Genomic DNA, 23,898 nt, shown 5'->3' on the forward strand with positions numbered 1-23,898 from the left:
TGCCAGCACTTCACCCTACTAGTTGGTGTTTGGAGTCTATTTTAAGGCTTTGTATTGGTTAGTCTTACATGAGCGCAGGTTGTAGTCGTGGCATGGCTCCGTTGTTGAGGGTTGCTGGTCTTCCTTAACCTGTGAATGAAATTGCTGTACACATGCATTTAACTTCTTACAATAGTCTATCACCAGCTCATCTGGAAAGTGTAAGTCCCAGCATTTTAAGGACAAGGCAGTTACCGGAGTTCACATAGGGCCACCTGTCAAAATCTCACGGGGTGAAAGTCCAGTGATTCTGTTTGAGGGGAATGCATTGTCATTTTAATTTCAGCACCCCATTCAGTCTCTCCACTAGCCCAGCTGACTGTGGATGGTAAGGGCAATGACGGTTGTGTTTCACCTGCAGGGCTTTTTGGATCTCCTGGAAGACTTGTCCTGTGAAATGTGTCCCTTTGTCACTATTCATGGAACATGGTATACCATAGCTAGGGATAATATCCTTGAGCAGAATTTTAACAACAGTTCATGCGTCATTCTTAACACAAGGAAAGGCTTCAACCCACTTTGAGAAGGCATCAACAATAACAAGTACATATTCATATCTGTTGACATGTGGTAACTGTATAAAGTCAACCTGCATATTTGCAAATGGGCCCCAAGGCGGGGGATGATTACCTAGTTTGGTTTTTTTCAACCTTTCCCGCATTAAAATGTTGGCAAGTGGGGCAAGAGACGCAAAGTCATTGTACCACTATAGAAATACCTGGGGCAAACCAATGTTTGTTGATTTGTGCCAACATCTCCCCCTTTGCTCGTGTGTACCATGCCATGGTACAGATGAGCAAGGAATGGTAGGGATGTGTGTGGAACTGCTATCCTGTTCAGGGGGTCAACCCACAGACCTGAAGAATTGAGGATGCATCCCACCATCTGCCAAGCATACAATTCTTGAGTTGATGCAGCTGACTGTAATTGAGCAAGGTCGGGATTGGGTGAGGCATGACCACCTTGAAGCGATAATTGCAGGAGGTCACATGCTAGGGAAGAAGAAGAATGGAATGGTTGGGAGACGGCCTGTTTGGCATAAAAGTCAGCCAATGAATATCCTTTGGCCACAGAGTCAATGGAAGCTATATGGGCCTGGCATTTAACTATAGCAAGTTTAAAAGGCAGTTGAATGGCGTCCAGTAGTTTGGTTACAAAGGGGCCGTTTTTGATAGGAGTGCCTGCGGCCTTTTTTTGTTTCAAGCAGTTTGTTTACTGCCCAGATATGTTCATTATTTGCAGTTCCTTTGTGCTACTTTATCACCAAAAAAAATATTCAGAATCTTTCCCCATGATTCTGGTTTTGGCTGCCTTTCCCACAGCCACAACTTTGGTCTTTAAAAGATGCTGAACTTTATAAAACATGGACGTGCCAAAGGGTTAAATGCTAACCAAACCAATTCATCTGAAACCTACAAAGCAGGGTTTTGTTTTGTTTTACAAACCAAGAGTGTTCGTTTAGGTCCTTAAAACAATACAGATTTACACAATATATTTCTACACACAAATTCTCTTTTTCCCTTGCACTGCTTTAATTATTTTCACTCAGCTGTACACAAATTACATTCTCTTGATCTGCTGGCAATGCTTCCCACAATGTTAATAGTTAAATGGGGACCCACTGCCCAGGTACCGTGGACACGGTGGCTCGAGGAAGCCTCCTTGAACCATGCCGGTATTAGCACAGGACATTAAGAAGCCCCTGCCAAAATTATATATATATATATTTTTTGTTGTTATTGAGATATTTTAAAAAAATTAAATACTTAATAACAAAAGCTAAGCAGCACGAGTTGTTTGTGTTTGCTTAATATTTTTTACACTAGAATTTTTTTACACACATACTTAAATTTTTATTTTGTACATTTAAAAACAGTCAAATTTTAATGGAAACCCCTTATTTCCTTTTGTAAATTTGATCAATTGTTTAGTAATCAAATTATTTAAATCAGATTGTTCCTTTGCCTGCTGCTCACAGCGGTTATTTATAATTAATTGTTTACAGACACTTTCTTTAGGAAAAGGGCCCATTTTCCTTCAGAATAACTGAAAAGGCTCCTGGGGACAAAATATGGTAGTAACCACTACCTGACCCCTTTGTGTAATTTGTTAAACTGTTAGGTTTCCGCACAATGTGAATGTACCAAATTATATATATTTACTTTATTAAATATTATTAAACCAAAATATTTTAACACTATAAATGTTATACCCTTTTCATAACTATTACCCTTCAACAATTCCACAACTTTTAACTGTTCAATTGTCCTTAACTTTTGTAGTATTAATTCTTACAAAAGCTACCTTTAACTCCTTTTCTTTTCTTAAATTACTTACTTTTGCATTTAATTCAACATATTTTAGCTTTATTTTATCATTCTTTGCTGCCATAGCTTGAACATTTCGCTGGCAACATAGGGTTGTGATAGTAAACCCTTCATTCTTTTACTGTATTTATCAGCCACTGTTTTTAATGAGCTGCATACTTAAGGTGGCGTATTGTGATTGTAAAACTTGAGTCATCAAGTACAATATTTGCAACACAGCTACTTTAGTCTGTGCTTTGTCAAAAACTTTTTTACTTTTAAGGTATATTTAAAATTCCCTTCATTAAAATTTTAGAAAAACAAAAGTGCAAGGGGGGAGTGAAAAGCAACCAATTAGTTCTGTGAAATCATTTTAAAACACAGGTTAACTGCATCAATATTTCTTAACATTCCAACTACGTCTTTAACCCTTAACTGTTAAACAAGAAGAAAAAGTGACAGGAAGGGGGAGAGAAGAAGCGGGGAAAAAGAGGGGGAGAAAGAAAATGCAGAGAAAGGGGTGGGGATGGAAAAAGCAGAGAGAGAGGAAGGGGGGAGGAGAAGAAGCAGGAGGAAAAAAGGGTTCTTGAAGGCCAGAATGCTGTTCAAAGAGAAGTTGTAATCGGTTTAAATAGTCATATGATTCTTCACCCGGTTTTTGTTTACAATTATGAATGGGTGTCCAGTCAGTTTTTCAAGAAAAACTTCTGGGATAGCCCAGAGTAATTTTCTCCTAGCATCAATGAGGGCTTGGTCCACACCTAGGTCCGTGGTTGGCCAAGGAGCCTGCCTAAAGAGTTTATCCTTATCCCCAGTGTGGACCACTAACCAAAGGAGGCAGTTCAAATCCTGATATGTGGGTTTATAACAATCAATATTTCTAATTCTTCTTTAAACTTTTGAGGGCTATCCCTGGGGTTTGGGAAGACCTTAACTATGTTCAGTGGCCGTCCATGGTTGATACACTTCCATAATACAATCCCCAGCCCCCGGAACTTTTCACAATGGGCAATAAGCTCTGTTGCTTCAGCCTGCCTATTATACTTACTACGAGTTCTATCACTAATTGGTGTCTCATATTGTGTATTATTGGGCCATTGGCAAGCTATCGGGGATTTATCTGGGTCTTGCGGTGCCTTGTAAGGGGGAGGTGGGGCCGTAGCGCTTGGGCCCCCTGCCCCAGATGAGGCTGGACTGGGAGGAAGGGGCTGGCGGCAAGCCCAGGGCAAGTCCAGAACATCCGTCTGATCCTGGTCATCTACCTTGTCCTCTAGTTTGGTTGGAAGTTGAGGGTAAAGTGGAATGTAAGATTTCACTTTGGCCTCAGCCTCCTTTGGCTTTTTCCTTAGTCTGGTCCAGTTGCTTTTGCAGATTTGTAATAGTATTCTACAAGCTTTTAACCTTAGACTTTTCCTTTCTTTTATAGGACTCCTCATACCAGGCAAAATATGCCTGCCACTCCGGCTGTTTAATCCTGGCTCCCTTTGACTCCAAGGCTCCTCTTAAGTGGAGAATTGTGTCATGGGAAAAAAGCCTTCCTTTGGGAACTGCTCAATCAGATTATCATGGGTGAGAGAGTTCCATTGGACCAAAATTTACAAACATATAAAAGCAGGGGACTCTTTTGGCAGAGCCCCTCTACTTTGTCCCATACCCATATTTAATACAATAACCAACATCCCTTCAAACAATACAAAACCATAAACCAGAGTCAACTTACTCAGTTTCCTTTTTCTAGGATCCGGCCATAAGGTTGTTTTCCGTTTGCCCACTATTAAGTCCAGTTAGAGGCAGCTGCGCGGGAAGGGAGATGCACGACACTGCCAATGGACCCGGAGACCAACTCTTAGGGATTTCAAAAAGCCCCTTACCTTGTGGCACTGTTGGTGTCCAAAGTTGGGACTGCCGCCGATTTCCCTTCTCGTTCTGCCTGGCCTATCCGAGTCCAGTTCTTATGATTGCGTGAGCCTTATCCCGGGCATTGCCGGCAATAAGTGCAGGGTAAAGAGTCAGGTCATGAGTTAGAGGAGGAGAGTACATAGAATTATCACCCAAGTCTTTCGGGGTTCACAGAACCACCAGCGGCAAACTGCCCTGTTTAAGGGACAATTTGAAGGGTGCCCGCAGTTGTACTCTCATTCTTGTTACCCTGACCGTGTAGACTCTGACCTTGGCACACCCAAGCGAGCTGCAGTGATCCGAGTCACGGCACCAAGAATTATAGAAGAAAACACAGTCTTCACTTCTGTTTGGGTGGGCAAGGAAAAGACCTTTATTACAAGGTAATTACCTGGGGCAACAGCTTCAGCTGAACTGCGCCCCTGAGCTGCGTCGCGTGAGGGTTTTTATACACACTTATTACCAAGTCATTGTTCTACAGCAAAATGCATTAAGCATGCGTAATACAAAGAAGAAATAATGGTGAGTTGCACAAATAGTGTCATGCATGCAGCTGCACAAGGAACTTCCCGTATTTGCTTACATTTCCGTATTTGGTTACAAAAGAAGCATGTGCATAACTTATTGCTAAATTGGAAAAATACAACTTCAGTCAAAAGAAAGACCGTTTGCTATCTTATGTAGCTTCCGAGAAAACTTTGCCCATGCCTAGCTGACCACGCTAATTGATTAGCACACTCCTAACTTCTTCTTAGCCTTCAGCTACATGCTCAAACCGTCTTTGTGACTAACTTCATGTTTCCACAAATCGAAAGGAAGGGCCAGTTTCCCAGCTGGTTCAATTCAGTGTCATTCCACTGCAGGAGTGTGGCCGAGCCGCTTGGCTCCGGGTTATTCTGAGATCAAACTGGATCAAACTGAACTCCTCTGGAAGCTGCTCCCTTTGTATCACTAATTAAATAGTCATTGACGCAGGGACTTGGACTGGGCTCTTCCCGACACCCAGAGAGCACCCTCAGCACCCACCGGAGAATCGCTCCCACTCCCACTCGTTGGCCGAGGACGCTCCGCTGTCACTCTCAGCCAGCAGTGCCGATGGCACTGGAGCGTCGCGGGGCAGAAAGGGGCTGCGAGGCAGCCTGGGGTAGTGGTTACAGGAGGGCTCTCATCCAGGTGTAAACCAGGAGTAACTTCCCCGGTGTCCATTGAACTGATTCTAATTTCTCTCATCCCGATGTAAATCAGGAGCAACTCCATTTCAGTCAGTAGGGTGTTTTCCCCAGCCCCATTCCCATATTATACCAGCCTGCACCAGCTGAGTGTCTGACTTAACAAAACTAGGGTGGTTTTAGACAAAAGGAGAGTTATTTTACTGGTCTAATTCCATCCCTACTTGTTTCTTTCCCTTCACAGCCATCACACAGTGTCCTGAGGAAGAAAAATGTTGAATGGAACCACCACGACCGAGTTCCTTCTCCTGGAATTTTCTGACATTTGGGAGCTGCAGATTTTGCACTTTGTGGTGTTTTTAGTGATTTACCTGGCAGCCCTGATGGGGAATCTTCTTATCATCCTGGCCATAGCCTTTGACCACCACCTCCACACCCCCATGTACGTCTTCCTGATGAATCTGTCTGTCCTGGACCTCGGATCCGTCTCTGTCACCCTCCCCAAATCCATGCTCAACTCCCTCATGAACACCAGGTCCATTTCCTATGCTGGATGTGTTGCCCAGGTCTTTTTCTTCCTCTTCCTCTTGACAGCAGATTTTTACCTCCTCACCGTCATGGCCTACGACCGATACATCGACATCTGCCAGCCACTGCACTATGAGAGGGTGATGAACAGAAGAGCTTGTGCCCAAATGGCCACTGGTGCCCGGATCAGTGGGATTCTCTACTCCGCCCTGCACGCAGGGAGTACGTTTGCATTGCCCTTCTGTGGAGACAATGTGGTGGATCAGTTCTTCTGTGAAATCCCCCAGCTTCTCAAGCTAGCCTGCCCCGACATATACCAGAGTGAAACAGGCACGATTGCCTTTAGTGCCATTTTAGACCTAGGCTGCTTTGTTTTCATTGTTGTGTCATATGTTCAGATCTTCAGAGCAGTGCTGAGAATCCCCTCTGAGCAGGGCCGGCACACAGCCTTCTCCACCTGCCTGCCTCACCTCACTGTGGCCTCCTTGTTTATTTCCACTGGTGTCTTTGCCTACCTGAAGCCCACTTCCAGCTCTCCATCTGCTCTGGATCTTGCCATGGCTGTTCTCTATTCCTTGGTGCCCCCCTGATAAATCCTGTCATCTACAGCATGAGGAACAAGGAAATCAAAGGTGCCCTGAGGAGACTGACTGGGTGGAGGTTTTTCACCCATAATTAATTGTCCACCTTTCTCCAATAGACATTGCCTCCCTTTCCCCTTCATTAAAGTCCATGACATGCATGACAGCTCACATTCAGACAGGGCTGATTCCCAGCTCAGTTGTACTAATGCAAACCCAGACGAATGCCACAGACGTGAAGGTAGCTGGGCTCATTTACACAAGCAGAAGATGTGGCCCAGCTGTGGAGTGTCACTGGTGTAAATTGTGCGGGAGAGGAGAATCAGACGTTCAGTCTCTGCCAGAGCAGTACCTGGTGCACGGCTTGGCCACTTCTACCTGTTTCATGGTGCCCAAAGCCGAGGCTGGAGATTTCTCACCTTGTGTGTATAAATCCGAAGCAGCTTAACTGGAACCAGAGGAGTCAGGCTGCTGCTACACTGGTGTATGTGAGAGCAGATCTTCAGTAAAGCAGGGCTGACTCTCATGGGGTGTATCGCCATTTGGGGATCTGGCCTATTGGCGTTAATGGAGCTAAGCCAATTCAGACCCGTTGAGGTCCGACATCTGCCTTTATTGCTCAGTGGCCACATTTCTCCACGTTACTGCAGGCTTCTCACTTTGCAGATGAGCCTTTAGAGCCGTGTTCTGATCTCAGTTACCCTGGAGCCGCTCCGGACTCTGCACTCCTGCCTGTTTGTGTATACATGGGGCAGTTGTGTGTGTGAGGAGGGAGGGGACAGCACGCTCCTTTGTGCGCTTCTATGTGTAACTCTATCACAACTCTATCACAACGGGATGCCACAGGTAGATTTGAACCCAGAGTTTTAGATTTTCAAGCCAGAGCCCGTGTACTGAAGAACAAAGCTTTCTCGGCTCATAAGCTGCCATTTGTGTGAGCCTGCATCCAGCGTCCATTTGGGAGTTGAGAGCTACAGAGACTGGCTAGAAATCACAGGGAGGTTTCCAACCACCAGAGGGTGCGGTTCTGGAGTAGTCTCCCAATAGGTGTTGTGGGGGGGGGGGGAGAGAAAGACTGAATTAATTTTAAGACAGAGAGAGAGAGAGGGACAAATGTATGAGTGCGATTGTAGGTCAGGGTGACTTCTGATGGTGAGGGGAGGGACTCACTTTTGCTTTATGTATTATGTTCCTAAAGATCAACTTCAGGGTTTATTCTGGCCACTGAGAGGGGTCAGGAAGGGGATTCCCCCTTCAGTGCATTCTGAGCGGGTTTTTTATCTGCTTCCTCTGAAGTCTCAGAAAAGCCAGGGCTGGAGATCGGACATCGGGTGGGGTGGGCCCATGCTCTGAGGTGGCACCGAACCATTCTCTCTCCCAGGTGCGTGGTTGGCTGGTTCTTGCCCACATGCTCAAGATCTAACCCATCACCACATGTGGGGTCGGGAAGGAATTTTCCCCCAGCTCAGGTTGGCAGGGAGTTTGGGAGGGTTTTGAACTTTCTCTGCAGCCTGGCGTGCGGGTCACTTGCCAGGATTTTCTGGGTGTGTGTCATGTAATCATTTCCCTGCCATCGTTGGGGCTCCGACAAGGGGGCACCTCGGCCCCTCCTGTTCTCAGTCCCTGGAATATACCAGTCTGCTCTCCCATGGGTCTCATCTGCTCTGGTCTCATTTTGGTTCCTGTGTGCAGACTGAATGATCTGCTGCTCCCTTCTGGCCCTGAACTCTCTGATTCTGACTCCATGAACGGTGGTTACAGATGCAATGCTGCGGGACTTTCTAAAACGGTTAATTTCCAGCGGTCACCAGTTCGACGGAAAGATCAAATCGAAAGGAAAGACCAATTTCCCAGCTGGTTCAATGTGGTCCCTGTGTCAGATTCCCAGCTGTTCTAAATGGCCTGGCTCCGTTTGACTCAATGGGGACACGTTCTCCGCTGGTCTGAAGCAGCCACAGCACCATTGAAATCCATGAGGACAGATCCTCAGCTGGTTTGAACTGTCCTAGCGCACGGAGCGATGCCAGTCAGCATGCGCTGAAGGTCTGTGACACCTCGTTTTATGGCTGTTCCTGTGTTTGAAGGTCTCATTAAATAATTCCACTCTTCCGTTTTCTTGGCCATGGAAGACTCTAGATATAAGGCCCTGCTCTGTCACCATTGCAACAGCCATGGCCCTTTCCCTGAGGTCGATTTCCTGTTCTGGATGGATTGCCCATTCTTTCTCCTCTTCAGAAGATTTTGCCTCCCTGACTGTCATAATCAGTTAGACATCTGTCTTCATGACAAAGAGAGATTGTTGTTAGGTCAAGAATTGGCCCTGTCCCTTCTCAGCTGGGATGTGACTAGACTTACCCTGGGTGGGGTATGAATGTCAGCTCAGCACATGTAATGAGCCTGTCCCACTTACACCACGTTTACAACTAGGCTTGGGAGAAGCTGATTTTTATTCTTTTATAATTACAGCGGAGGAGATCAATGTTTATTTTTCAGCATTGTTTTCCAAGTTTTTATCCATTTAAATTTCCACAGTTGCAGAATATTATGTGTTTTAAACATTTATTGGTCAAGTTTTATCCATTTTTATTGATCAGTTGTAGGAAATTATGCAGGGGGTCAGACAATAGATATTTAATAACAGTAGAAGTTGAGATTCAACCAGCTGAAGCTTTATAACCATTAAAAAAAATTATCAGCGTCACATGTCAAAACATACAAAGTAAATAGCCTTAAGTCAAATGCTAATAAATTATCAAGCAGCATTTTTCTTACTTTGCATAGCTGTACATTTTGGTTATTATTGATGGAAATAGTTTTTGTCGTTCTGTCTGTGTGTGATGCAATCTAAGTTTATCAACATTTACCAATAAATATCTAACTCTTCCAAACCAAACCATAACATAACATAATAGCAGACAAGTAATTTACACCAGTGTTCATGTCATGGCTGAGTTTAGACCAGAGTCTCGGGCCAGAGCCTCATCAGCATTAAACTGGTGATGCAAATGGAGTTACTTTATATAGAATTATAGACAATGATGGTTGGAAGGGACCTCAGGAGGTCATCTAGTCCAACCCCTGCTCAAAGCAGCACCAAACCCAACTAAATCATCCCAGCCAGGGCTTTGTCAAGCTGGGCCTTAAAAACCCCTAAGGATGGAGATTCCACCACCTCCCTAGGGAATCTATTCCAGTGCTTCACCACCCCTATATTGAAAAAGTTTTTCTAATATCCAACCTAGACCTCCCCCACTGCAATTTGAGACCATTGCTCCTGGTTCTGTCATCTGCCACCCCTGAGAACAGCCTAGCCCCATCCTCCCTGGAACCTGCTTCAGGTAGTTAAAGGCTGCTATCAAATCTCCCCTCATTCTTCTCTTCTGCAGACTAAACAAGCCTACTTCCCTTAGCCTCTCTTCAGAAGTTATGTGCCCCAAACCCCTAATCATTTTTGTAGCCCTCCGCTGGACTCTCTCCAATTTATCCACACCCTTCCTGTAGTGGGGGCCCAAAACTGGACATAATACTCAAAATGCGGCCTCACCAGTGCCAAATAGAGGGGAATAATCACTTCCCTCCATCTGCTGGCAATGCTCCTATTAATGCAGCCCAATATGCCATTAGCCTTCTTGCAACCAGGGTGCACTGTTGATCCATATCCAGCTTCTTGTCCACTGTAATCCCCATTTCCTTTTCTGCAGAACTACTGCCTAGCCTGTCGGTCCCCAATCTGTAGCTGTGCATGGGATTCTTCCATCTTAAGTGTCCTTGTTGAATTGCATCAGATTTCTTTTGGCCCACTCCTCCAATTTGTCTAGGTCACTCTGTATCCTATCCTTATCTTCCAACATATCTCCCAGTCCTCCCAGCTTAGTGTCATCTGCAAACTTGCTGAGAGTGCAATCTACGCCATCCTCCGGATCATTAATGAAGATGTTGAACAAAACAGGCTCCAGGACCGACCCCTGGGGCACTCCGATTTTTACTGGGTGTGAACTAGACATCAAGCCATTGATCACTACTCATTGACTACAATGATCTAGCCAGCTTTTTATCCACCTTATAGTCTTTTCATCCAACAGCAAAAATACTAGGGGAGACCATATCAAAAGCTTTGCTAAAGTCAAGGTATATCATGTCCACGGCTTTCCCCATATCCACAGAGCCAGTCACTTCTTCACCCCATAATATTTGCAATTGCAAGGAAAGGGGGTTCTCCGTTTGTCCTCTTTATCATGCTCTGGGTGGCTGAGGCTGCCCTGTGCAGAGCGCTCTCTTTCCACACCTGCCCCAGCAGTGGCAGCTCCCATACAGAGTCGCGTCCATGTGGGCAAATAAATGTAATAAAATGAACAATATCCAGGGCTGCATTCCCCCCACCCCTGCCTTTTTCAATTTTGCGTTTTTACCTTAGCCACTGTGTCATTTTTCCAAAGTTGAGGAAGTTTTGAAAAGATTTGGAATGAGAAAACAAAAAAACCTCCCACAAAGCCTTAAATATCTTTCATTTTACTGCATTCAGAGGCAAAAAAGACAAAGGAAAAAAGAGGAGAAAGTGGAATAACCCATTTTTTTCCATTGTCCCTCTTTTTTGCACTGAAAAAGTGGGGAAAAAAGTAAATAAATACGAGAAATGTTTGCCCAATTTCTCTCAGGTTTTTTCCTTTCTGCACTGTGTCAAAAGACAGAAACATTGACAGAAGGTGAGAACTGTCCATTAAATGTAAATATTTTAATGATGTTTGTTTGATATTGTTTTGAAAAATGAAAATTTGTGTTGTATACAAATGTTTTTGATAAAGTCACTGACAAAATTTTGACCAGCTGTACGTGTTAGGCACCGAGCACCAGATGTGTAAAGGTGCCTAAAAATCTAGATCGGTACTGAGGTGCCTTGAAATGAATGGGAGTTAGGTGCCTGCCTGCTTTTGAAAACCCCACTATGCACCTAAATATTTCTACAAATCTGCAAAATTCAAAATAAAGAAAACTTTCAATTAATTTAAACTATCCCATTAGTAAATAAAGTTGGAAAACACCCTGACATTTTCCCATTGTTTTCACAGGATAATGTTTTGGCTGAAAAGAGATCAATTACTCCCAGCTTAGTGGGTTCAAAGCTCAACCGATGAGCCCTGCAGAGGTCTGAAAGCCAAGGATCATGGCATCAGGATTGTCACTACCAACACATGGAGACATAACATAATGTGCACCCCTAAATTCCTGGTCAGTCTCTGGACCAAGAGTAGAATCATCTCAGTAGGTGGGTGCATGTTTCAGGTCTTCTTCTACCAGTTCCTAGGCTGCACCGAGTGCCTCCTCTGCACTGTCACGGCCTATGACAGGTATGTGGCCATCTGCCACCCGCTGCGCTACCTGATCATCAAGAACTGGAGGGTTTGCGCCATCCTGGCTGATGGCACCTGGGTCACCAGCTCCTTCCACGCCACCATTCTCACCTTCCTGACCTTCACCCTGCCCTACTGTGGGCCCAATGTGATAGACTATTACTTCTATGACATCTTCCCCATGGTGAAGCTGGCCTGCGCAGACATGTAAGTCATCGAGACCGTGACCTTTACCAACACTGGGGTGGTGCCCATGATCTGCTTCTTCCTCATCCTCGCATCCTACGTCCACATCGTCTACACCATCCTGAAGATGAACTCAGCCAAAGGGTGACGCAAAGCAGCTTCCACTTGCTCCTCACATCTGACAGTGGTGATGCTGTTCTTTGGGACTTACGCCCTGGTCTACATGCAGCCACATCAGAGCAAAGTGCCGGTGACCTCTGTGCAGCTCTATGGTTATGTAGCTACGCCCGTGCTGAACCCGGTCATCTGCACGCTGAGGAACAAGGAGGTGAAAGGGGCTCTGAGGAAACAGAGGGGGTAAAATGACTGCACATTGATGTGCTGTATCTGCAGAAGTAGCATGTGGGTGTGCAGTTAAATATGTCAACGAATTCATCCACATGGCTTTTCAGTGGCTTTTGTGAGAGTCTCTTTCTCTCTACTTACCCATACAGCCTCACTTGTCTATCTGGAGATCTACTAATCAGAAAAATGCTCCTAAAAGTGTCTAGCTGTCTTGGACATGCTTTAAGACTGACATGTTCAAAGCTGCCTAAGGGATAGGCACACTCAGTCTGCATTAAAATTAATAGGAATTGGAGATCCAAATCTGGTAGCTGACTTTGAAAATCTCAGCCTTATTGCACAAAACTACAGAAGCCTGGGCAGCAACTTCTGCAAACTCAAAAAAGGGAAGAAAAAAATTCTCTTCATCATCTGGCACAAACCACATGTCAGCAGGAAGCTGTGCTGGAGAGCTGCCTAATGCTCCTGGGAGAACAGCTGGGTTTTCAGCATGTCCTGAAGATCAGCGGATTTGTAGTAAAAATTTTAAAACCACCTAAGAGATTTAGGAACCTAAATCCTATTTTCATAGAATCATAGAAGAATAGGGTTGGAAGGGACCCCAAGACGTCGACTAGTCCAGCCCCCTGCTCAGAGCAGGACTAATCCCAACCCCATCAGAAGTGATGGAGATATTTAACAGTCTAAGGTACGTCTTCACTGACAGCAGGAAATTCGCCACCGTCAGATCGATCTTTCCGGGTCGATTGAGTGGTCAGTGAGGATCCGCTCAATCGATGTGGAAGTCGACTTGTGAAAACGACCCCTTCAAGTACTGCAGTGCGGTGAAGACGCCGTGTACAACTGAAGTTAAGAAGTCGATGGGCGTCATGCAATCTACTCTGTGTAGCTTGTGTAACTTCCATCGACTGCCACCGAATTTTAAGGTAAGTGTAGACCAGGCCTAAATCTCACTGAAAGGCCGTGGGATTGAGGCTCCTGAGGACCAGATTTCAAAGGCATTTAATCACCTAATAAGGTTTTCAAGAGCACCTTGAGTGAGTCAGCCACCAGCCTCCCATTTACTGTCAATGGGAGTTGAGCACCTGACCTATTTAAAAGCCTTAGTAAATTCCACTAGGCACACAAACCCCTTTGTAAATCTTGACTTTAGGCCAGAGGATATTTAGACACCTAGCAGGATTTTCAGAAGCACCTAGCCCCCCTTGAAATCAACCAGAGTTAGATGTCTGGGGCCAGATTTTTGAAAGGGGGACAGACAGCCATTTCCTGCACTAATCTGGGTAAATCTTACTGCATGAGTTTTAATACCTTGGAGGTGCATTGTACTAAAAATTCAGCTGTGTGTGTGTGTTATTGTGAAGAGAACAGGCCCCGTTGTGGGGTTTGAGGGACTAATCACCTGACACAGTCCATAGTGGAGTTGGGGTGATCTCTGGTAAGCTTATTAGCCTGCATGTAGGTTCTTTTATTGTTTTTAATAGGTTTTCTCTGTGGTGTTTTACCTTAAGAATGAACCAGGCTTGCTTAGACAGAACTGTGTGGTAAGTTGTACCTGAGGTAATTACACAGGGCACCACTTCTGAGGGAAGAAGCAAGGCAGGGCTGCTTAGGCAGAGAATCTTTTGAGGGAAAAAGACAGTGAAGGGTGTTGGGGAAATGTCTATCAGTGTGGTTTTGGCACCCTCCCCTCCATCTGAGCCAATGGACTCCATTTTGAAATTGTGGAATCCATCTTGAGTTGGCAGGATGGTGATGCTTGGCAGGATGCCAAGGCCTAATAGTCTGCCTAGAGACGGGGCAAAAAGGCGGGAAGCCTGGCCATTTGAGTGCCGTGTGCAAAGTATTAGGACCATCCATTAAATGTGTATCCACTTCAGACAATCACAGTCTCTTACTATGTGTCTGCGCAACACCCAGCAGAAAGGGACCCACATCTGAGTTCCCGTCTGTAGGTCTGACCATAATACCAATGATAAGAATCAGAGGCAACCCATGGTGGCGGCACGAGGGTTCAGGTGACCGTGCAGATTTCTGCCTGGGTTTGCTGGCCAGTCCCCCTCCCTGTCCAGAGACTCCTGGAGCAGTCTGCAAGCTGTGACCCCGGGGAGACGGAGAAGCAAACACTTTGCTGTGGGAGCTGCAGGGAGGGGCAGCTGCGAGCAGAGCGTGTGTGTGACTTTGAACTGTGCCCTTTGCCCACCATCAGCAGTTCCCAGCCGCCTCTGATCAGAACAGTGAGAATACAAATAAAAAGAGTAAAATGCAGCTCAGCCCTGGTGTTCGTGGCAATGACACATGGAACTCAGCTGGTGCCAGCCAAGAGTAACCTGGGAGCTGCTACCCAGCACAGTGATAAGGGCCCCCTGGGCATTCATTAGAACACCTGCATTTTAATTAACCCCAAAAGCAACTGCACGTCATGGTATGTTATGACTGAGCTGGGATAATCTATCTACAGAGGCTAACTATAACTTCTGCCTTCTGCCACTTCATTCCGGCTCCCAAATAAGATGCCCACCACAGGAATAGCAAGAAATGACAGAGATTAAAAGAATTGCAAAGGGTCTTACTAACACTGCTCTGCTATGGCAGCAGCAAACGGATCGATGAGCTCAGTGCTGACAAAGCCCTAACACAGACCTGCTTCCCACTGGGCCACATTCCCGGCTCTTCCACACACTCCTTTTGTGACCTCAGACAATTCAATCAGTCTGAGATTTTCAAGAAAGCCAATAGGAGTTAGGAACCCAAAGCACAATGCACTAGAATGAGTTTTGGGAGCCTGGCTCCTTTGAAAATCTCACCCTCAAATTCTCTCTGCCTCAGTTCCCCCTTGTAAAATGGGCCGGTAACCCTTCCTCTGTTTGTGAACTCTGAAAGGCAGGGACTGTCTCACGCTGTGTCTGAGCAGCACCCAGGACATTGGGGTCATGATCTTCCTGGAGTTGCTAGGGACCGTTATACTGCCAGTCTGTACTGCATTGCAAAAAGTGATCCCAAGTGGTGCACGGGACATACGCTGTCCAGCTGCACAGCGCTGACTTTCACCCTCACAGATAATCACACAGCTGCATGACTACGTCCATGTGCACAAAGAGACAGAAAGGGGCACAGGAGCAGCAGCTAATACAAACCAAGGAGAAAGCTTTGTTGGTGACAGAGACCACTAGGTGAACACCTGGCCCAGTTCACTTCTATTTCACACTCCTGGGTGGAATTCGCTGGCTTGTGTTACATGGTGGGAGAGACTAGATGATAATTAACATCCCATGTCCCCTCATCATTTATGGGTTAGATTCACAGCTGGTGTAAATCTACATAGCTCCTTTGATTCCAATGGAGTTAGTCCTGATTTACACCAGCAGGGTGAGTGACAGAGAGGAATCAGCCCCATTGAACCCAATGGAGTTACTCAGGATTCAGATCATGGTGAGTGAGAGGAGAATCTGCAGTCTGGTGGAGCTGAGGATCCAGCCCCTTCAGGTTAATAGTGCTACACTTATTTATGCCAGCTGAGCAGCTGGTCCTGGGGGGTCTGTGAGTGTCTTCTAAAATGATGCAAAATCTCAGTTAATTGGTGACTCTGCTGAGGTCTCAGACCAGGAGCCTGGAGGGGATTCAGAGACCGGGTCCCAAAGGGACCTTGGGTGATTTAAAGACCATGAACAGCCTAAAGGCTGAGGGAAGCTGTGAAAAAGCTCTGGGGCTCTGCAGCAGCCCGTGGCAATAGGCTGTGGACATCTCTGGCTACCTTCGGAGACGATGAGGTCTGCAGGCTGGATAACAAAAGCTGGACACTTCTACACAGGGGTCACGGCCGGGGGGAGAGGAGAATTCCATTCAGCTGGATCGTCCTCTCCCAATGCAGCCAGTGTAAGACATCTGGTCTAGTAAAGATTTTCTCTGTCCCGCAGTCTCTTCCTGTCTTGAAATCTGTCAGTCTGCACCTCACTCAAGGACGATATCACCCAAATATTTTCTTTAGAGAAAAATCTATCCGTCCATCTGTCCGTGTGTCTCTCTGCAGTACCTGTCTGCCTGTCTCTGTTGTGGATGTGCATCATTTATCTCCCTCTCTCCGTTAATGTCTGTGTGGCTATATACACACCACAGCTTAGCTCGGTATAAGTTACGATGTTCAGGGGGTTGAATAAGCCGGTGTAAGTTACACTGACCTAACTGGTGTGGAGAACTCTGTGTTGGTGGGAGAGCTTCTCCCACTGACATAGCCACTGCTGCTTGCGGGGGCTGGAGTATTTAACATGACGGTAGAGCTCTGTCCCATCGGCTTAGCCTGTCTGTATTAGCAGTGCTACAGGGACGCTGCTGTAAGCTCTGTAGTGTAGCCAGCATGTGATAACCCAACACGGCCCCTTCTCCCTTCCAGCAGCACCTCTTATGAATGGGGAAAGCTCCCCAAGAAAATGCAAATAGACACTGCATTATTGTCCTTCAAATCTGACCTTAAAAATCCCCTGTTGTGATAGTCACAGAATGCAGCCTGCTGATCATGGCTGAGCAGATGACAAGCTGTCACTATTCCTCTTTTTTCCTTTTTCCTTTTTCCCATAAAACACCCAAACAATTCACATCATTAACAAAGCTGGGACAATTCTTCATCAGATTTATTTGTTCGTATGTTGCATCCTCACCCTCTCCTTTAACACAAACACAGAGCAGCACCTACATTGATAAAAATGAATCCCTGCCAAAACAAACTACTTCACTGCACACCCAATAATCCCTGTGCAGAGAGGGTGAGAGAAAGAAACCACATATGATAAATGTTAGTCACATCCCCTCATCCACCAATGGAAGGCTCTAAGATACCCCATCTTTATCACCGTAGTAAACAGCCATATAGAATAGAGTTGAAGAAATTAGAAAAGGAGAGGAGAGAAGAGAAGAAACTAGAATAGGGTAGGACATCCCCTTTGTCTGTTCGCCTTTGGATGGTAAGATCTTCAAGGCAGACATTTCCTCTTTCTGCGTTCTGCACTGCACAGTGAGGACCTGACCCCAGCCTGCTCGTCTCATTAGCCATCCTCGCTGACTCCCACCTGCACACCCTCATGTACTTCTTCCTAGTATGCTCTATAAGAACTGAATAGATAGAAGATGGTTGAATGGAAAAGAAGAAAGGAAAATTAAATTGAGTAGCATGAAATAGAATCAATGAAATATTAAAGTCCTGATTCTCCACTCACTTTCACCTAAATTATGTTGATTAGAAAGGTTTACCCTTGTAGATTAAGTTGTGGTGTGCTATGAATAAACAAACCATAATTTATTGAGATTGCTAATCTGGCTGCATTATCTCTGTGCTTCCAGGAATGACCCCATCTCACATGGAAATGGAGAATCACACTGTGGTGTCAGAATTCATTCTGTTAGGAATACTCAACACCAAAGGTCATGAGACCACTCTTTTCATCGGCTTCGGCGCTTTCTACCTCTGCACCCTCCTGGGCAACCTGCTCATTTTTTCAGCCATCCTCGCTGACTCCCGCCTGCACACCCCCATGTACTTCTGCACACCCCCATGTACTGCAATCTCTCTGTGGTCCTTGGATTCGCCTCTATCAGCACCCCTAAATTGCTGGTCAGTCTCTGGGCCAAGAGTAGAACCATCTCGCTGGGCGGGTGCATGTCCCAGGTCTTCTTCTTCCAGTTCCTAGGCTGCACCGAGGGCCTGCTCTGCACTGTCATGGCCTTTGACAGGTACATGGCCATCTGCCACCCACTGCGCTACCTGATCATCATGAACTGCAGGGTGTGCACCATACTGGCTGCCGGCACCTGGGTCAGCAGCTCCTTCCACGCCACTATTCTCACCAGCCTGACCTTCACCCTGCCCTACTGTGGGCCCAATGTGATAGACTATTTCTTCTGTGACATCTTCCCTGTGGTCAAGCTGGCCTGAGCAGACACGTACGTCATTGAGACCGTGACCTTTACCAACACTGGGGTAGTGGCCATGACCTGCTTCTTCCTCATCCTTGTATCCTACATCTGCATCGTCTACTCCATCCTGAAGATGAACTCAGCCGAAGGGCAACGCAAAGCAGCCTCCACTTGCACCTCACATCTGACGGTGGTGACGCTGTTCTTTGGGCCCTGCACTCTGGCTTACATGCAGCCACGTCAGAGCAAAGTGCTGGTGACCGCTGTGCATCTCTTTGGCTATGTAGCTATGCCCATGCTGAACCCGGTCATCTACACACTGAGGAACAAGGAGGTGAAAGGGTCTCTGCAGAAACTGAGAGGGGGTCAGACGACTGCACGTTGATGTGCTGCAACTGCAGAAGTAGCATGTGGGTGAGCATTGAAATAAGTCTACAAATTCATCCACATGGCTCTTTTGTGTCATATGTGAGAGTCTGTCTCTCTCCTTCCGCGTAGAGTTCTACCTGTATATCTGGAGCTCTACAAATCATAGAAGTGCTCCTAAAAGCATCTAGCTGTCTTGGACACACTTTCAGGCTGATATTTTCAAAGCTGCCTAAGGGATAGGCACACTCAGTCTGCATTAAAATTAATAGGAATTGGAGAACCAAATCTTCTAGCTGACTTTGAAAATCTCAGCCTCATTGCACAAATCTACAGAAGCCAGGGCAGCATCTTCTGCGAACTCAAAAAAAGGAAGAAAATAATTCCCTTCAGCAGCTAGCACGGACCCAATGTCAGCAGCACCTGACCTATTGAGGAGTCTTAGTGCATCCCACTAGGCACCTCGTCCTCTTTGTAAATCTAGAGCTTAAGCCACATTTTAGAAGATATTTAGGCACCAGTGGGATCTTTCAAAAACACCTAGCTCCCAGGGAGAACTGGGCTTCTTAATGGCTTTTGAAAATGGGCTTACTCTGCTAAGTCACTTCGGTGGTTTTGTAAATTTTACCCCCTACTCAGACAAAGAGAGAGAAAGAGAAATAAAAAAGGAAGAAAACATGCTAACAGGATATTTAATGGATGTGAGAACTCTACACTCCTCACAGGCACTGTATTTTGGACTTGTTGTACATATGTATTGTGTCTTCTGCATCCGTTGCATTTGAATTTTGAGCAACATTCAATGTGTATGAAACCTAAACCTAGGACTAAAATGAGGGGTGTTTTGTTTTTGTTTTTCATCTTCAGCTGTTTTATTGGAACGTGTCTCTAAGTTGCCTGTGCTTCTTCTTGGTGTGCAAATTAAAAATAAAGCTGCAAACCAGTGTGTGGAGAGGACTGGACCCATTTATGAGACTGGCAAATAAAAAGTGAAATTTAACAAAACAATAAAAACATGAAAGGAAAAAAAAGTTGGTCTTTGAGGCTGGGGTTTCCAAAGGGCCCAAGGAAGTTAAAAGTCCATGGGAATTAGACACCTAGCTCTCTTTAGGCCTGATTGAAATTCCCAGCCTCAAGTGGAGGTGTGATATTATGTTCATTTGTTTTTGCAGAGGGTGAGTTTAATGGTTATATACCACTTAAGTCCTAAAATATTTATTATATTTGCACACTTAGCCTGAAAAACTGATCACCACAAGACATTGAGATCAACAGCTTAGTAGATTTCAGAAAAGGATCAGACATTTATATGAATCATGAACATTGTGAGTTGTATAAAACCCCCTCATCATCGTTGTCAAGGACTAGTTGTACATTTTCCTTTGAAGCTTTTCTTTGATGGAAAATTGGGTTTTCAAGGGACTGCATAGGGGTAAACATCACCCTCTAGATGGGAAAGGGAGCTTCTGCAACTGAAAACCTGCTTACAACAACACACAATCAGCTGGGCACCAAGGAAAGTAATTCTACTAGGCCAGAAATGTATAGAAATCTCACTGCATATAGCGATGGCCACTTTGACATCACTTGGCATCTGAACCACTGACTCCAGCGGAGTTACGGCTGGTTCACTCCAGTTGGGGAATCTGGTCCATGGACTCCAGGGCAGGTAGAGCAGATTCACAGCAATCAGGGATCTGTCCTATTTAACGCCGTGTGGATCTCTAACAATGCCTAGAGGTCTGGCTCCATGGTGGCAAGTTCTGTGCAGGGTCAGTACTTGCCCTAAGGATCTGATGCTCTAAATCGCCAAAGAAGGCATCATTATCCCCATTTTACAGATGGGAAACTAAGGCACACACACATCAAATGACACAGGGAGTCTACGGCGGAGCTGGGAACTGAGACGGGCTGTCTGGAGTCCCACTCTGGCGCCCTCACCACAGATCCAGCCTCCCTTGTGAAATATTGAGCATGGTCTTTTGTAGCACTGAAGGGACTGTCCAGGATCCCTGTCAAGGCTCATGGCCCCATTGTGCTGGGTGTGGCACTAGACCGAGAGACAGAGTGTGCTCCAAAGATGGGACGTGCTGATGGGAGACAAAACGTGTTCGTTTGGCATAGCAGGGGCTGGGGTGGGGGTTTACAATAATAAGACCATGGGGTGACATATGCAATTTTCTTTGTAGGAGCTGAAGAGCATGGACAGTTCCAAGGGGTGGGATAAGGACATGGACGAACCAATGGGCTGATGCAGTTTGGCCATTGCTATGTCCCTAAAGAACGTCAAACACGCTGGATTCTTTCCTGGGATCCCTTCTTATAGGATCCTGAAATTCTGTTTTTCCTTTTCCTTTTTGCATTAGAACATAAGAACCACAGTCACGGCCCAGGACTCCATTGTGCCAGGGGCTGTACAAATACAGAACAAAGACACAGCTCCTGCCCCACGATGCTAATCCCATGCCCCTCCCCCACAGCGGTCAGAATGGCTTTTCTATGGCCCCTGTGACTGCAGCCCCACCTCCAACCAGGCCTGAATGAATTTAGCCTTGCTGCCCTGAGTTTTGTGCAGTCAGAAAATAACCCTCATGGAGAAATGAATGCCAAGTGACTTGCCCAAGGTCATACAGGGAGTCTGTGGCAGAGATGGAAAAAGAACCCAGGAGTCCTGACCCCGCAGCCCACTCTGCTCTTACCACATGAAAGAGAAATGCAATCCGAGAGTCACGCATGCCAAGCTGTGCTTCTCTAGCCATAAGAGTATTGGAACAAACGCCCCCAGAAGGAGGGCTAGAACCCAGGAGTTCAAGCGTTAGACCCCTATACTCCTCCCAGAGCCATGGATAGAACTAGGAGTCCTGAGAACCATCTCCACGTCATCCAGTTCTCAGGCAACTCCTGCTGAAGGCAGCATAAATCACAGCTCAGACCTGGGCAGTTTCCTGGCGCCCGTCTCATCAGGGTGTCTTTCATCTCCGTGTTCCTCAGTGTCTATCTGAGGGGGTTGAGGGGTGGGGGTCTGTTTCTATGACTCATTTGTTTACATTTCTCCTTCAGCTCTGACGTAGCTTTTCTCTCTGCAGCATCTTATAACCTTGCACCTTGTTTCTGCCATTCCTCCTCTTCACTCCCCCCGCCCGGCCCCTTGTGTATTTCTTTCCCTCAAGGTCGCTCACAGCTGCGCCAATATTAAGCTGTTGACTTTTGCTGGGTTTTTAAGCACATAATGATGGTGCCTCCAAGGGACATTATTAGAAGCCTGGTTTGGGCAAAGTGAAGACGACCCACGTATTTCTTTAGTGAGGAGAGCCCGGGGGGCCTTGCTTGAATGGAGCACTCCTGCAGATTGCACCTGGTGCTGGCAAAGACCGGTACACGAAAGAGCCTTGCTTCATTGAATGCACCAATTCTGACAGAACACTGCTCTGGCTGGTATCTCAGGCCTGGCCTCTCCCCACATGCAGACCCCCCCGCCAGTCAGTCTGAGCCCAGTGCTCTGCTAGAGGATGCTGCTTTGCAGAGCGTGGAGCGGGCGACCCACTCGGAAGTGCTTGGAGTCAGTGCTAATCCCAATGTCCCAGAAAAGTTCTAGGGGGCACTGTGCTGGAGGGAAGAGGGTGGGGGGCTCAGTAGATAGCCCTGTTCTCTCTGGGTGTGTCTACACAGGGATCAAAAACCTGCAGCTGACCTGTGCCAGCCGTGGCTGTGTGGCAAGTCTTTTATCCCTGTGTAGATGTACTCTCTGAGTCAGTGTGCAGGGCGTCAATGCAGTGCTTGGGTCATTAGTCATGGCCATTGGCAAGGTCACGGCACATTTTGATCAAAACAGAGGTTATAACCTTCATTTCCTGGCTAAATTCTAACACAGACACTTCTTTACATTGTAGGTACAGAGACAGCTCTAACATAAGGCAGGTCGTATCCCCAGCTGGCAAAACTCACCAAAGCACCAGTGCCGTTAATGCCCCTAGGTCTTTTTACACTGAGCAAATTCACTTTGGCTTTTGGCTGTAATGTGTAGACACCAAGGTACATGTCTATCAGACTACATGTGATCAGGTCTCCTTTCAAAGCAGGGCTGGGTGGGAAAAGGTTTTCCCATCTCATGAGAATTTTTGACATTTTGAAATTTGTCAGAACAGAAAAAAGCAAAATCTCAACAGTGTAAACTGAAAAGAAATCACTTGGGGGAAAATAAATGTTTCATTTTGATCATTTCAAAGTTTTTCAGTCAATATTGACCTTCTCCCCTTTTTAAAATGTCTAAACCAAGAGCTGTTTTGACTCAAACACCTTACAACTTTCTGGTGTGACAAGATTGAAAAGTGATGCTTCAACAATCTTGAACATTTTTAACCAAATATCTATTTTTTGGGGTCAGGTGTTTCATTGAACCAACACTGTTTAATGAGCAGTTCTGTTTTAGAAAAATTGGCATTAGCCTACCAAAAAAATGCCCCCTCCCCCCCAAAAAAAAAACAAAAAAACCAACAACGAAAGAGATCCACACACACCAAACACCAGATAATTCCTGATCAGCTTAATTTCAAATGTTCTTTTTCCTGGCATCTGGCTGAGCTAAGTGGAGGGTTAGGGGAAGTATGAGGAACCTTGGAAAGATACCATTTCTACTTGAGTACATGCATCGCTCTGGGTTCCTCCGTGGCCCCTCATTTACACCAGTGCATCTAACCTCACTCCTGTGAGGGGCGGAAGGGTTTTCATCTCCATTTCACAGGCTGAGCAGCAGAGAGGTTGTCAGATGTTCCTTTTACATGTCCAGCATAGGTAACTGACCCAAAGTCACCCAGGCAGCCTGTGGCAAATCTTGAACCCAAGTCTCCCGAGTTGCAATCTGCCCACAACAGCAAGTTGTGTTGCTCCTACAAGTGGCAGGAACTCTGCTACACATTGCTGAGCGCTGCATACTGGCAGCTTGTCTGTTAACACGCCATGTGCACACGCACGGGCACCTCTCCTTCACAGAGAGCTCTTGGAACGCAGCCCAGCACTGCGCCCGCACGAGCAGCCTTTGCAGAAGGAAAGGTCTCTGCATCTTTCTGAAGAACCCTGGTCCAGATCCTTCGCTAGTGAAAATGACCCCAACCGTTGCAGCCCTTTTCTCTGAATGCCATGGCTCTTGGCTGCTCACAATCTGGGCAGCATTCAGCCTGCAGACCTAGAGGTGAAAGGTTTCCTAGGACAGCCTCAAGTCAAGTGT

The 23,898-nt window shown here is 46.1% G+C and overlaps 1 protein-coding gene and 2 pseudogenes across 1 annotated transcript; all 3 read left to right on the forward strand.

Annotated features, from left to right (window-relative positions):
* The first annotated feature begins 5,685 nt into the window (after positions 1-5,685).
* Positions 5,686-6,531, forward strand: LOC137152972 (olfactory receptor 14A16-like). The gene has a single exon (XM_067547900.1). It carries the CDS (start codon positions 5,686-5,688, stop codon positions 6,529-6,531), a length of 846 nt encoding a protein of 281 aa, XP_067404001.1.
* A 5,196-nt stretch (positions 6,532-11,727) lies between these two features.
* On the forward strand, positions 11,728-12,417 carry LOC137152971 (putative olfactory receptor 10D4; annotated as a pseudogene).
* A 5,514-nt stretch (positions 12,418-17,931) lies between these two features.
* Positions 17,932-18,693, forward strand: LOC137152968 (olfactory receptor 10D3-like; annotated as a pseudogene).
* Positions 18,694-23,898: the final 5,205 nt, after the last annotated feature.

This window comes from Emydura macquarii, unplaced genomic scaffold, assembly GCF_026122565.2.
Source record: "Emydura macquarii macquarii isolate MOO-44397 ecotype Brisbane River unplaced genomic scaffold, CSIRO-AGI_Emac_v2 contig_1249, whole genome shotgun sequence".
NCBI classification, from domain to species: domain Eukaryota; kingdom Metazoa; phylum Chordata; order Testudines; family Chelidae; genus Emydura; species Emydura macquarii.

Excerpts from the sequence above, each read along its gene's own strand:
- LOC137152972 (XM_067547900.1), top strand. The coding sequence starts at position 5,686 with ATGTTGAATGGAACCACCACGACCGAGTTCCTTCTCCTGGAATTTTCT.